The 14,864-nt window shown below is 35.0% G+C and overlaps 1 protein-coding gene across 1 annotated transcript; it reads left to right on the forward strand.

Annotated features, from left to right (window-relative positions):
- Positions 1-997: 997 nt before the first annotated feature.
- Positions 998-14,604, forward strand: LOC121317718 (nuclear receptor subfamily 2 group E member 1). Its single transcript, XM_041253867.1, has 9 exons — positions 998-1,022; positions 4,903-5,048; positions 5,915-6,002; positions 6,952-7,187; positions 7,826-7,972; positions 9,024-9,120; positions 9,497-9,646; positions 12,835-12,940; positions 13,301-14,604. Exons 1-9 carry the CDS (start codon positions 998-1,000, stop codon positions 13,461-13,463), a joined length of 1,158 nt encoding a protein of 385 aa, XP_041109801.1. The 3' UTR covers positions 13,464-14,604.
- The last annotated feature ends 260 nt before the right edge of the window (positions 14,605-14,864 follow it).

Consider the following 14,864-nt stretch of genomic DNA (forward strand, 5'->3'; position numbering starts at 1 on the left):
CCACTTTATAAATTTGCGTCTTTCACACACCTGCTACCTGTATACCATGCAAATAGCAACATTAAATGAAAACTAACAAATAATCGATACACCCTACATATATTATATCTGCACTGAACACAAGCACAGAGGATACCTAAGAGTTTTACTAAAAGTCATCACTCAGAGAGAATTAAATGCGCTGCCTAGCATTGTAATATACCCTACACATCTGTGTGACTGCTGAACATAAAACCTGAGTCGAGGGAATGTGAAAATACATCCGTAACTAAAGGCCTCTGCTTTTTAAGTCCTACGTGGTTTTAGTTGGTCAACCGCAAATTCAATACACTAAACGTGTCCTAACTATCGTTTTTATTATAGCCGCTGGGAGGTTTAGACATTTCATTAGCATCTAAAAAAAAAAAAAAAAAAAAAAAAAACGAAGATTGGTGACGTCATACCCAAACAGGAGTTAGGGGGAAAAAGCAGAGAAAAGCTAAGTGGAAAAGAGAGTCCAACACTCCGCCCCTCGGCGCTTCAAATCTTTGCATAAATATTGTAAGCTTTAAGCTGAGGACTCACAGCACAAAGTCACGAAGAGTAATTGTACTTAGAAATACGTCTTTTTTATTCCTTTATAAGTTCATTCAGAATTCGCTGGCAACCCCTGCAATTTTGCTAACTTGTATGTGGCAGTGTTATGTTAAGGGCACCAGATGCTCTGCGCTCTTCGCTACTTTTCTCTAGAAGTGAGGCGCATCTTTTGCTGCTTCAGGCTTTTGTGTGTAGTCGGATCCCTGGACTAAGAACAGAGCATTTGCTTTTCATTGTGTTTCATTTATCACCAGTATCCTGAATCGAAAGATCGCAACGTTGTACCTGGCTACAACGACTCGCCGAAACATTTACGGATTTGTATGCAATCATCGATCTGGGACAGCTCAGGAGCAGTTGTCAACTCATCACAAAGACAGCGGGATTTTAAAAACTGTGCACGACTGCTTCAGCCGAGACCATGAGCAAACCTGCAGGATCAACAAGTGGGTTATCTATAGAAATACCACGTTTAATGCTTACTCTATTTGCACAGTTATTTTTCACTTTTTAGGTAACATGTATTCGAATTAAATACTCGTGATTTCAGTATTGTGTCTAGATATATAGATGTTTTAGTACATGTCTAAGTAGTAATAATGAAGCATAAGACTGAGCAATTTATTTGACAATATGATAGTGTGATATGATTGCATTTATATTTGATTTTCCGCATGGCCTTGTTAAAGCAAAAATACGACCAATGCTGAATGGATCTGAAAGCATATCACTTTATATATATATATATACACACACACACACATTGTGATATAAACTGTAACAATAATTATTGTGTTACACATTACAGAAAGCAATATACAATCCCTTGACATATATATCGCCAGCCTTTCGATAATGTTAGGAAGAAAATGCTCATAGATAATTTTAAAAGTCACATTTTCCCAAACCCTGACTACGAATAGAAAAATACAATAATACAATATTACAACACTGAGTGCAAAGGCGTGCAGCTAATGATCGTTAAACTGAAATACAAAATTAACATTGAATTGTAGCATTTAAAAAAAAAAAATAATAATAATAATCAAAAATCACTTTGGAAAAATCAATTACATCTTTCATTATTCTGGCTAATTTTGCATTGTGTTATTATCTACTGCATAATTTAAGGGGTTACAAAGTTAACTGTACCATCTACAAGTCACGATTGTCACTTTATACACCTGGCACGGAGTTCAGCAAAATAAGTAAGTTAGTTAACAGGTTTCACACTCCCAGAAAACCGTTTCTTATTTTCAGCTATTCGTTTTCTTTTCCAGCTAGAGTAATACCATGCTGTTGCTTTGTGAATGTTGTAGTCAACATATTTTTATTTATTTTTTTTAAGTGGAGGGTTTAGAAAAGTAGGGGTTAGGAATAAAATGATATTTGTTTGTAACTACTAAATTTGTTTAAAAAAAAATTGCAACTGCTTTTATTATTCTGGGGGAATTGTTATTGAAACATTGCCTATATGATTCCATGATTAAAGCCAGAATTAATATGTGTGTGTGTGTGTGTGTGTGTGTGTGTGTGTGTGTGTGTGTGTGTGTGTGTGTGTGTGTGTGTGTGTGAGTGTGTGTGTGTGTTTAATATAACATTTACTTCTGAATAAATAGACTATTATATTATGGCCTATGAGGACTTTAATGGTGCTGTACTGAAGTTACAAATGTAACCTTAATATTTTTTATCAACACTAATGTGAATGAGACGTAGATCAGTGTATAATGTTTTCATTTTTCATTTCATAGATGCAAATTCGGAAGTGTTGTATGTTGTTAGATCAACATTTGTCTAATATACATGTACAATGGTATCTATACTTAAGAACAATTCAAATGAACTAGACCTAATGTTTAAGGGAACCCCAAATCAAAATTATAAACCTGCATACAGCACAGTTGCAAAACCGAATTGATTGTGATCAGATTGTGACTCTGTTGTGAATTGGTATCAGACGGAATGCCATTGAAATATTTGTTCTTCATTATTTTATTCTTTAAACATGTTCGTAAGGAACATGCTCGGCAGGTGTAGAGCAATGTACAGTTCAGAAATGTACACGAAGTTAAAAAGCTGTTGTAAAGTTTGAACAAAATCGTGGTGACTTATTTTCTTTAGCACAGTAGATTGTGTTTCATTGTATGTGCCAGGCAGCACAAGTACAGTAATCTATTACGCCTGGGTGGTAATAACAAACCGTTCCCCAGTCTCTAACTTCTTTCAACAGTCTCCGAGGTTGATTGTAATTACAGTAATAAAATATGTCATATATCTTTAAGCAATTATGACACACAATAAGCACCAATGGACCCCCTGCGGGGAGAAGTTAAAAACGGTTTCCCTCGCTAAATACAATTGTGGTTTATTTTACTCTGCTCTCTCCTAGACTAAACCAGTCGATTGCAAGGCTCAAGCCATTGAAATGAAATCAAATTAGAAATAAACACCCAATTAACTTAAAATGGCACAGCGTGTTTAAACACACAGAAGAACCAGTGCATAGACTGTTTCACACTCGGCAGATTTAGCAGCGATTACAGTGATTTGTATGTTGTTCTATGATTTGGTATATTAGGACAACATTAGGCCTACACTTCACAAATCAAAATGCTTTCGTGTGGTAGTATTCTGTAAAGCCACTTTTTTTAAAAAAAAAAATGTTCACTTATCTAACATATGAACCTGGATTTTTTTTTTTTTAATGATGAATAAAAAAAAAAGATTGCTTTAAATGAATTTAACTTTTGAAGTTATGATTAAAAACTGTAGGTTTAATCTTATTAATTTTCGATGATTTATATGTAAAGCATTTATTTTTAGACATGCAAACAAATACAATTAATGGAGAGCATCATGACTATCTCGAGGCACGCATTGTTATTTTTTTATGGTCTGAATGGGGAAGGTGACCCTATTGGAAGTCAGTGTATATGTTGCATTCCTAAGGTATTCCTAGAACAACAACAACAAACTATGTAAAACACCTAGCGGCTAATTATCAAGCTCCCAAACGAAAGTGGATTGCTTTTCCCTGTCTGATATCGGACCATATTTGAATTCCCATGCTACTCTTTTTGACGGTTCCCTGGCGAATCAATAAGCAGGTGGCAATGTGTCATTGTAATTACACGGTCACCAAAATATATATTTTTTTTCCCGACAGCACTTCTCCTTGCAGCAGCAAGCACCGTATAACACTGCTTATCATTTACTTCTAGGAGATGTAATTTTACCTCCCTCTGGTTTGTGAACAGAAATCTTTCCTATTATTTCGATTGCTATGTCACTCTCTAATCCCCAAGCCTATAGACCTGTTGTGTAAAGCAGCTGTCGAGTTTCATTATAAGGAAGGAGCTGGCGGCTTGTCGAGATCGAGGCAGTCAGACGAGCTTCAATGGGAAAATCATTAAGTTAACACTTTCTCTAATGTCCCCATTGTCTGTCTCGAACATTGTTTTAGAGACCCTGGCTATGACGCTCGCTCCTAAGAAAGCCACGCATTCCCATGGACAGCAAATTAAAATGCACAGTCCATTGTTACAAACTGTGGCTGTTAAAAAGGAGAGAAAAAAGACAACAGTAGAAGCCATTGACAGTACATTGTACCAAACTAAACTTTTACGTTTATATTAGGTACACGCCCAGCTATTGTACAGTTTTAATATTGATTTCAAAATCAGTCTGATTTTGTCAAAAAATATAACTAGACCCACTAGGCTTTATTGAGTATAACAATTTAACTAAAGCTTTAAAGTGCTAAAGGTTGTATAATATTAAATAAGTATGTTTTGAATGGATTGTAAACTAATTTAAGCAATGTCATTTATCAAGCTAAGATTTCTAGCATTCTGTACATGTAAGCTGTTTTCCCTTTAGTCATGTGGTACTTTTCGTTCTGCTAATAAGTTTATATATTATTTTAATATCAGTCGAAAGATCAGAAATTCCTTCATTCTAAAATGTTTCAGAGAAAAGGGGAGAGCGTTTTTTCTCAACAACAATAAACAACAACTTAATTTATTATATTTTAATGCTGCAAAAAGCATTTTGCATTTGGTAAGAACATAAGAAAGTTTACAAACGAGAGGAGAGCATTTGCCCTTCTGTAAATCATTTTTATATTGTACTATAAACTGTTTTTACATTGAAATTTGGCGCACTTTACACAAGAGGTTATACGATACAATGCATCTAATAATGGATTTTTAATTGCCATTAATTAAAGATTACATATATGAAGATTTGCCGTGTTGTGCTTAAATGCCTATGGTTTATTGAAATATTTTCGTTTTTATTATTTTTTTTTTTTTTTTTTTTAAGGTCGTATTTTGGACATTCCGTGTAAAGTGTGTGGTGACCGCAGCTCAGGAAAGCACTACGGTGTTTACGCTTGCGACGGCTGTTCTGGGTTTTTTAAACGAAGTATTAGAAGAAATCGGACTTATGTCTGCAAATCTGGTAATCAGGTAAAGTTGTCTGTTTTGAAATGCATTGCATAGAAATACAATGTTCTTTTTTTTATTATTATTATTAAGTGTGTTCCAAGTGTGTCTTTAAAGAGCTCAATAGTTACCAGTGACTGAATGTTTTGAATATGTTATGTTTATTATTTTTAATAACCATTCAATCTGACATGTACAGTCCATTGCAAAACTTCCTTGTATATACATGTATATAATAATATAAAGCCCGATTTTGTGTTACAAAAGGTAATAGTAGGTCACTTGTCTTTTGTATTTGTATCTATTTGCTTTGCTGACTTTCAGGTAAAGTAGTGCTGTAAGAGAGACCTGGAAGCTGCACATAAATCTCTTGTACAGGAAGGTGGCGCTGTCTTAGGTGCTGAACCAGGCTAACTAAAAAGTACATCATTAGCGCATTTATCAGTATCGCAACTTTTCCATTTTAACAGACTGAGCCTAAGAGAATCAATTATATTAACAATGCAATTCATTCCTAGAATTGGAATGGAACACCCATGTAATTAAATATTTAAAACCAATTATACGAAATAATATTTTTTTTAAAATGCCTGTTTTTTATGGTATTGTTTATGATAATTCAATCGAAGAATATTTAATAATATTGCAAGATCGTAAAACTAACTGCCTTTCCTCGTTGTCTTCAAGAAAGAATTAGTCCAAACATTCGTCAATTTTATGAAGTTTCTTTTAGTTGCCTATTACTGTGTTTTATGTCTCTTAATTACTTGTGTCGCCTTTTTGTATTAATTTTTAAACTTGTAAAGTTGTTTTATTTAAGATTGAACAATCGTATAATTAAGTATGTAACAAATCGATGTAATGTTTGTTGTTTGTATTACTTTTCATAGGGAGGTTGCCCTGTGGATAAGACTCATAGAAATCAATGCAGAGCCTGCCGATTGAAAAAGTGTCTGGAAGCGAACATGAACAAAGACGGTAAATGTCACTTCCTTAAATTAATGAACATGCTATTACATTGATGAATGTAAGAATTTGATATCCTACATGACTGGATGACCGTCTCAATTAAAACGTAAAGGATACACATATATAAACGTTTGCGATTTTAAAAAAATGAATTCAGAAGCGACCTTTCTCACGACTGTAGCGTGTCACCCTCAAAACCTACTTATGTTTGGCCTGTTGTGCAGCTTCTTGGTGAATGGCCTCAGCCAAACGACGCAGTCAATTGAAACAGCTACACTTTTTTAGTTAATGACCTACAATTATATTATTAAATGTACATCATATAAAACCGTAATAACACTATTATCAATTTATTTTAACGGTATGTGCTTGGTTTTAAATTACTGTACCAGGGATTGTTTGCAACAATTGCTATTTAGCAATCGTGAAAGAAAATATTCGAGATATTTCAAAATTGTATCAGAGTTTATAAAACGTTTCCATGTCATGGGAAGGTCATTTATCCGTGGTCTAATCTAGACTAACTCAATTTGATTTCACCAAATGTTTCGTTTTAGTCGCACAGTGCTTCCATGAATGTGACGTTAACACGAAGAGGAAATGTGTTTGCTTTGTTCTGTCTGCCTATGAAGAACACCTAATTCACACATTCGTAACCAGATATACAATTGCGAGTCTGTTCCCCGTCTGAACACAGCTCCAGATCTAAAAACTGAACAATCAGAAGGCCACTATTCTCCTATTGTACGCTTTTGTAGATCACAAAAAATAAATTAATTAATTAAAAATCTGATAATGTATTTTAACACATGCAATCTATGTTAACCTATAATTAGTCGTTACATTGTTGTTTTTGGTTTTTAAAGAAAAAATGACAAGAAACCAAAAAACCTGATGGTTTTGTCCATGAAAAAAGCTTGTATTTTCATATATCAATTGTTTTTTTGTTTTATTTCAGCTGTGCAACATGAAAGGGGTCCCAGGACGTCAACTATACGAAAACAAGTGGCACTGTACTTTAGAGGACACAAGGAGGTCAGTGGTGCGACGCCCCACTTTTCATCCAACGCTATACCGGGTCAAGCTTTCTTCACGACAGTCTCCCAGATAGAACCACACAACCTGGAGCTTGCTACAGTCTCCAGCACCCCAGAACGGCAGCCCATCGTAGGGCTGGCGCAACCCACTCCTAAGGTATATACCATGATATTTCCATTTTTAGTTTTGATTGAACCAGAGCAATTTCAAACTTTAACGAGGTCAGATGCGTCTGCTAGGATGATCTAGCTGGCATATGAAAAACTATCTCATTTATATGTTGGGTTATTGTGTTTTACACGTGAATCTTCAAGCCGCTTTAAAATAAAAAAATTTTTTAGGAGGGGTGGGGGCAGGGGGGGGGGGGTCGGGGGCGGTCAACGACTGCGTTACCTAATGCCGGTTCTACAGCGCTTGAACAAGTGTGTTTTCATTCCACATTAAAATGATGCCACACCCCTTAAGGCGTCGCATTAGATAAGCTGCACCCTCCACCCCTCCCCATTTCATTTCATAATTGGACGGCATTTTTATCGTTGTTTTATAATACCAAGATGTATCCTGCCTTAGCTAAGGCGGCGCCCACTATTTAGACATAGTCTACTCTCTAGTACAGAAAAAAGTTAGTGCACTAAAGTTAAATAAATGTAGTGCTTTATTCTCGGCTTATTATAATGACGAGTGCTTTATTAAAACTCAATTACATTGTGCACATATGCAACTATAATGATTTTGCCTTTTTTTTTTTTTTTTTTTTTATATGCTTATAACTTTTTATTTGTATTGTATTACAGTATCCACATGAAGTGAGCGCCGCACCAATGTATCTGTATGAAGTAGCCACGGAATCAGTATGTGAGTCGGCAGCAAGGCTATTGTTCATGAGCATCAAATGGGCAAAAAGTGTACCAGCATTTTCTACTCTGCCTTTACAAGATCAAGTAAGAATCCAAGAATGCAAGTTGCGTGTTTTATTTTGTAATGGAATCAAGATGGCGGCAATTATCTACCACCACCATTCGGAGATTTTACTTTAAAACAATTCGAATTCTGTTAACTAAGCAAAAATTGGGAAGGGCCGTACAGCAGCCATGAAACATCACAGAGGCACTTGCCCATTCACAATATAATAACACCTAACACAGCAACTATTCCAGTAGTTCATTTTCTGAGCAATATCTGCCCACTTGCTTATTTATTTATTTTTTTATTTATAACACTTTTTTTCAGCTCGCCAAATACAATCGCCTTATTTGCTTGTATTTATATTTCATTTTTGGTACATATTTTTTTAAAATTATTTTTTTCTCCATCTTCAAACATTTTTTTTTTTTTTACTTTTAGCTTTTTGTTTTCAAAAGCGAACTGAAAAGGCCACTTATGTGTGTTTCAAACGTGCTTACGCCCTTAAGTGCCAATCAGGCGCCACCATACGATGCACTTCAAGATATATATACACACACACACATATATATATATATATATATATATATATATATATATATATATATATATATATATATATATATATATATATATATATGTATAGCCCAATAAAAACATGTAGGCACACTACAAGAAGTATCTTGTCAGGTGACACATTTACTTTCACCTGCTGATGGGATATACAGTATGTGGTATATTGAGAGCTTGTGTTTTTAACATATTAGTCTGATAAAACGAATACACATTCCTTTAATCTTGGCATCAATACAACCACCCCAATTAATTAAAAGGCTAATTTAATCAGCAGCTACCCACTTGCTTTGAAGCGAGAATTCTAATGTTGACAAGCTGCATCTATCATCCAGTAGGCCACATTTTAACCTTAATACTGTTAGACTACATTAGATTACTTTGATGGTGTTGTCTAAAAATAAACATTTCATATAATTGCTTGTTGAATTTATAATATTTTCCGGCTAATATGTATGTATGTATGTATGTATGTATGTATGTATGTATGATTTATTATTATTATCTCCATGACAGTTAATTCTTTTGGAAGACTCCTGGAGAGAGCTGTTTGTTCTTGGAATTGCACAGTGGGCCATCCCAATTGATTCCAACACTCTACTGGCTGTTTCTGGTAAGAATTGGGATTTTTTAATTTTTTAATTTTTTTATTTTTTATGTGGAATTACATTCCAATATATTATTAAAAAGGGAAACACGTGAACAGCATATTCCTGTAGAACAATAGGATGTACCTGTCATTTATTAAATCACATTTAAATGCTAATGTTATTTTGTTGAATTACTTGATGCTTTTTCATTGTTATTTGAAATTCAAATTACAATTATTCATAGCAAGCTTTTACAAGTGTTTGGCTTTTTTCCGTTGACCTTAAATAAAGTGAATACTATTTTATATATATAAAACTGCAGAACTGTAAAAGTATTTAATTTTAAAAGATATTTTGGAATGTTAATATACTGACATGGAATTTCTGTTATGTTTGAAGGCATGAGCACAGAGAACACGGACTCTCAGAGATTAAACAAAATTATTACAGAAATCCAAGCCCTGCAAGAGGTAGTTGGCAGGTTCAGACAACTTCGACTGGACGCAACAGAATTCGCTTGCCTCAAGTGCATTGTCACGTTCAAAGCTGGTAAGTAAAGATTGGTCTACGGTGATTGGACAAGTCAAGGGGAACACCTGCCGTAACATTGTCAGTGGTGTGTGGCGTCATGCATGTCGTTTATACCAGTGGCGGCTGGTAGTCAAAAAAGAGTCGTTGTATTATTTTATTCTGACTAACATGGTCTCTCGACTTACTGTGATTGTCCAATGCTGATTTTCAGAATCAACAAAGCCATTCTGTGATCATGCGAGCGCATTTACTGAAATGTAAACATGGCCGGCAACAAAGACGGTTATTTGCTAACCTCCAGTCAGCCATTCCACTGTCATACCAGCCACTATGAAATGACCTGTTCTTATTAACAATTTCAATTTTTGGTTGTGGCCTCCTTTCAGATTGTATTTAAATGCTTTATTATAATCTAGCGTGACAAACTGAGTGATTAATCATCGGATCAACTGCATTATCCTCCATTTTACATTGAACGCCTGTGCAACAAAATAAAACAGTAACTAAAAATATTGTGGTTCTTATGCTGACTCGATGCGAGACGAAACGATGCAATTTTAATAAACAGTCATTAATTAACATGTGCAGTGAATTTCAGTACTGCTTCAGCGGGGGGGCGGGGGGGGGGTTGTTGATGTGGGTGGTTCCTCCAATTAACTGATCAGATCACGCGAGCTGCTAGTGGAGTATTATTTATGGAGCGCCATTTGTGCCAAAACTATTCAGCCGTTAGTTTGTCAATTTGTTTCCCAATTCGTGAATTTGTCAATTTGTTTGTCAATTCGTGAACTGGTCAATCTGTTCAGCAATTCGTCCATTAATTTGTAAATTCATTAATATGAAAGGCTGTACGGACCTGCAAAATTCGAATCAACCAGAAAAACTTCCAACTGTCAATTTCTCACTGTGCCGAAAACACAGCAACCTTTCTAGCCAATGAGAGCACACACTAATATTTTTCAATGAAAATCCATCCTCACTTAAAACTGCTTCAGCCAATAATATTTAGAAGGGCATTTCAAAAGAAATTCTATTTAATATACTGGACTCCGCTGATTTTCAATGGAGACTTCCGTCTCACTGCGCGTAAAACATTGTGGTATATAGAGAGTTAGACAAAAAAATTCTACGGAGAAGCAATGCAGGCATACGGACTGTTGCTGGGTTTCGCCATGTTAAAAAAAATGCCAGCAGTTTGTTTACTGTACTATGTTGCTGTGTCTTTATAATATTTTATGTTGTAATGTTATGTATTTCTAAAGTAACCGGTGTTACCAGACTGTTAAATGTTAATCAACTGTTAATAATGTGCTTCTTTAGAGCGATTTTCTGCGCAGAACAGGACAGTGCTCAAAAAATTTCATAATAACTACGTATTGTCATAATTTGATAATGTTTCCGTTTTCTTCAAAAGGCCTTGGGCAAATGTGAAATCTACTTCAAAAGTTTTATGCGTTTTTTTTTTAACATGGCGAAACCCAGCAACATTTTGTATGCCTGCACTGACTCTCCAATTTTTTTTTTTTGCCTAACTCTCTACATACCACAATGCTTTGCCACAGAGTGCGAAGGAAGTCTACATTGAAAATCAGCGGAGTCGAGTATCTTGTTAAATAGAATTTCTTTGGAAACGCCCTTCTACATATTATTGGCTGAAGAAGTTTTGAGTTAGGCTGGATTTTCATTGATAAAATATTAGTGTGTGCTATAATATTGTAATATTGTAATATTGGCTAGAAAGGTTGCTGTGTTTTGGGCACAGTGCGAGATTGACAGTTGGAAGTTTGTCTGGTTGTTGGGACATTTATCTGGTTGATTGGAAATTTGCAGGTCAGTACAGCCTTTCCTATTATTTAATTGACAAATTAATGTATCACTGAATAATTAACAAATAAGTTTATGAATTACTGTATTAACTGACAAATTGATCAATAAATTGACACGTTCACGAATTGACCAATAAATTGACTAACTAATGGCTGGACAGTTTTGGCACAAATGGCGCTCCATAGGGTATTGTGTTTCACGCGGACAGGAATTCGCAATCGGAGGCAATGCCTCCTCTTATAAAAAATAAATAAATAAATAAAAATACTCCCTGGGCTTCTTCAGTTAAACCCTGTGCTCAGATCACATGATCTGCTTCTGCCACTACCGTGTTTAATGGGAGATGGGAGTTTGCCATGGAGGCAAAGCCTCCCCATAAAAAAAACAAAAAACAAAAACAAAAACAAAAAAACCTCCTCCAGGACCAGAACACCATCTGCCACTGCAAGTACTCTAAGTGCATCTCTCAGCAGCCAGAATTGCTGTTAATTTATGAATGTTGAATCTAAGGCTTAGGGTAAAATGTATTTTTTCTTACATTTTAGTCAATACTTGTATTTTATTGAACATTGAAAATAACAGCCTCTGATTGGTTAAACAGCATCACATGACTGTGCGTATAGAAAGCTTATGCCATGTCTTGCATACTATTGAGGTGTTTCACACTGTATAAATCACTACGCCTCACTATATTCTAAATTCCAACTGCCATTTTATTTGATTTAAGTTACAAAATCACTGCCAAAAAAGAGTGACATACCACCTATTTCCTTTAATATATTTAGGGATGAAAACAGACAACTGGTACAACACCAACTTGTCGAGTAAAGACAGCAGTCCACCTGAAATAAATAAATAAATAAATAAAATAAGTGCACCAGCAACTGTCAACAGTAGACACATACCAGTAGACGAGGAACAGCTAAATGAAATAGAAGAAAACTAAGATTGAAAAACCAAAAAAATAACAGCATGGGTTGTTAATGTACTTAAAGGCTGGTTTAAAGAAATTCATATGGGCATTCATTTTAAGAAAATAAGTCCAAAAAAATCTCACAATTAAAGGGGAATTTATGCCAGTGCAAGAAGTTCCAGTATTCCGTCTCCAGTTTTATAACGCGGAGAGCTTCACTAAATAGATATTTTAACAGTAGAAGTGTTAACATCTCTGCTAACAGCGAGTTTAAAACCAGCAATAATGTACTCCTGTCAGTCATGACAACTTTTAGAAAAGCAGTTTTAGAATGCATTTTTAAAGTGCAATACAGTAGCCTACAATGCAATACATTATATCACTATGATAATCGCAAATATTTTATTAAGACATTAACCATAACTTAACTTAGGTGAAGGTCTAATTCACTATGTATTTCTTCTAGTGCCCACCCACACCGGTTCAGAGCTAAGGACCTTTCGCAATGCACCAGCTGTTGCCTCACTACAGGATGAAGCGCAGCTGACCTTGAACAGCTATATACACACAAGGTAATATGACAGTTCTTTTTAGTTCATCGGGTAGTTATTAAAAAAAAACTAAAAACGTAAGTTTTCAAAATGTATTGTGATTTTTGCAGTTTAGTAGCTTGTTAATAATAGTAAGCTCATTACCGCTAAATGTTAATAATAGAGAATAACACCAGCTAGCAGTAATAATTAAGACAACCTGTGCCAAATTCTCGAACTGTTTCATATTATATACAAAAGGATATGCTGTAACTGATAATCTGTTCTAAAACTCTCAACATTCATTTGGTTAAAACAATAGCACTGATTGCTCAGAAAAATAATTATATAGTTTCTTTTTAACCTTTAAAATAACAACATGCTATCCTGTAATTCTTATAGGTATCCAACACAGCCTTGTCGGTTTGGAAAACTGCTGTTACTTCTGCCAGCTTTAAGATCAGTAAGCCCCTCCACCATTGAAGAGGTCTTTTTTAAGAAAACAATAGGAAATGTGCCAATCACAAGGCTGCTTTCTGACATGTACAAATCCAGTGATATTTGAACATGAATGCTTAATGTTTCATATGTCAACAGAGACGCGAGTCCCCAAACCTGAGGACAAATTAAATGTCTTTCTGACAAACTTTTTTACTGTTGACGATATTAACAGTAATTTATTGAACAACATGAAATGTTTTGCTTGGAGATGAGAGTAATTTCACTCGCACAATTTGTTCTGAATATTTGAGTGAAGTTGGGAAGGACTGTCTGGTAACAGTATGCAGAAGTTCAGCGCCATTTAACTTAGAATAGTGAATGGTTTTCAGACCCGTGTAACGTTTTATTGAAGGAAGACGCTTTCATTTTCAGAACATTGCAAAACTTGATTGTAAATGTATTACGTTGATCTATATTGTGTGGTACAACAGTAAGGTTTGTGATATACCTGAATACTAAGGTACAATTAATTCTAAATTCAAGGAGAGGTATACTGTACTTAGTTTTATTTGGGTTTTTTTTTTGTGTGATTTACTCCTGTTTTTTTATATGAAAATTTAACTCGCATCTCAAAGGCAGACAAGCTTTACAATCAGCGTGCATTTTCAGTGTGTAATATACAGCAAAAGAAACCAAATAAAGTAGAATATGTTTGCTCCAGGCAGCTAGTCGCTGTCCTTGACACAGTGCTGAAACCAAAGGCGATACTTTTGGAGAACGCTAGGTGTGGGGAAAGGGCGTGCTGTGCCAAATACATGGCATGGTCAATGCCTGGATTGTTTCTGAGGATTAAACAGAAGACACAGCTATGATATTAATTTAGCCTTCAGTCAGTACTTTGACAAGTTTAATCATATATAAGCAGCTGCAGGCAAAATATTGCTTTTACTTAAAAAAAAAAAAAAATGTTTTTGCGCTGATGTGGCGGGCTGTTGTTTTGTAAGTACTGTAGACACTAGCACTGAGAAATTCAGCACTTAGACTTTGATAGAATATGTTAAATTGTTTTGTTGTACAAAAAGTGAAGTATTACCTGACTTGTGAAATAAGTACTGTTGTATATGATTAGAATAAATAATATTGAACGCTTTTTTGTTATTTTTTTTTTTCACTGCACGGTGCACGGTGCATGGCACTGCATTACTCACAACACAACTATTGAAGTTTCTATGGAACAAGTTTATTTTTGCATTGCTGGCAATGCACTGCTGTGTACTATATGGCAATAAATGACTTTTACGTCTATGGAGAACCTGTTCTAGCCTGGGTTACCTATGTCTTTGGCAGGTAACTAAAATAGAAAAATAACTTCTAAACTCAGGGCAAAGAACAGAAAGCATCAAAGTAAAACAAAAAAAATGGGGGCGTTCTAAAACTTACCACATTACTGTCTGTATATTCTTGAATACATACAAAAAGAAAATCAATAGCTCATGATTTTGTTCTCCCTTTCATACTTTATTGG

The sequence above is a fragment of the Polyodon spathula genome, chromosome 6 (genome assembly GCF_017654505.1).
Source record: "Polyodon spathula isolate WHYD16114869_AA chromosome 6, ASM1765450v1, whole genome shotgun sequence".
NCBI classification, from domain to species: domain Eukaryota; kingdom Metazoa; phylum Chordata; class Actinopteri; order Acipenseriformes; family Polyodontidae; genus Polyodon; species Polyodon spathula.

Excerpts from the sequence above, each read along its gene's own strand:
- LOC121317718 (XM_041253867.1), top strand. The coding sequence starts at position 998 with ATGAGCAAACCTGCAGGATCAACAA. Across the intron at positions 1,023-4,902 it reads CAAACCTGCAGGATCAACAA|GTCGTATTTTGGACATTCCG; the intron begins GTGGGTTATCTA and ends TTTTTTTTTAAG. Across the intron at positions 7,973-9,023 it reads CTCTGCCTTTACAAGATCAA|TTAATTCTTTTGGAAGACTC; the intron begins GTAAGAATCCAA and ends TCTCCATGACAG.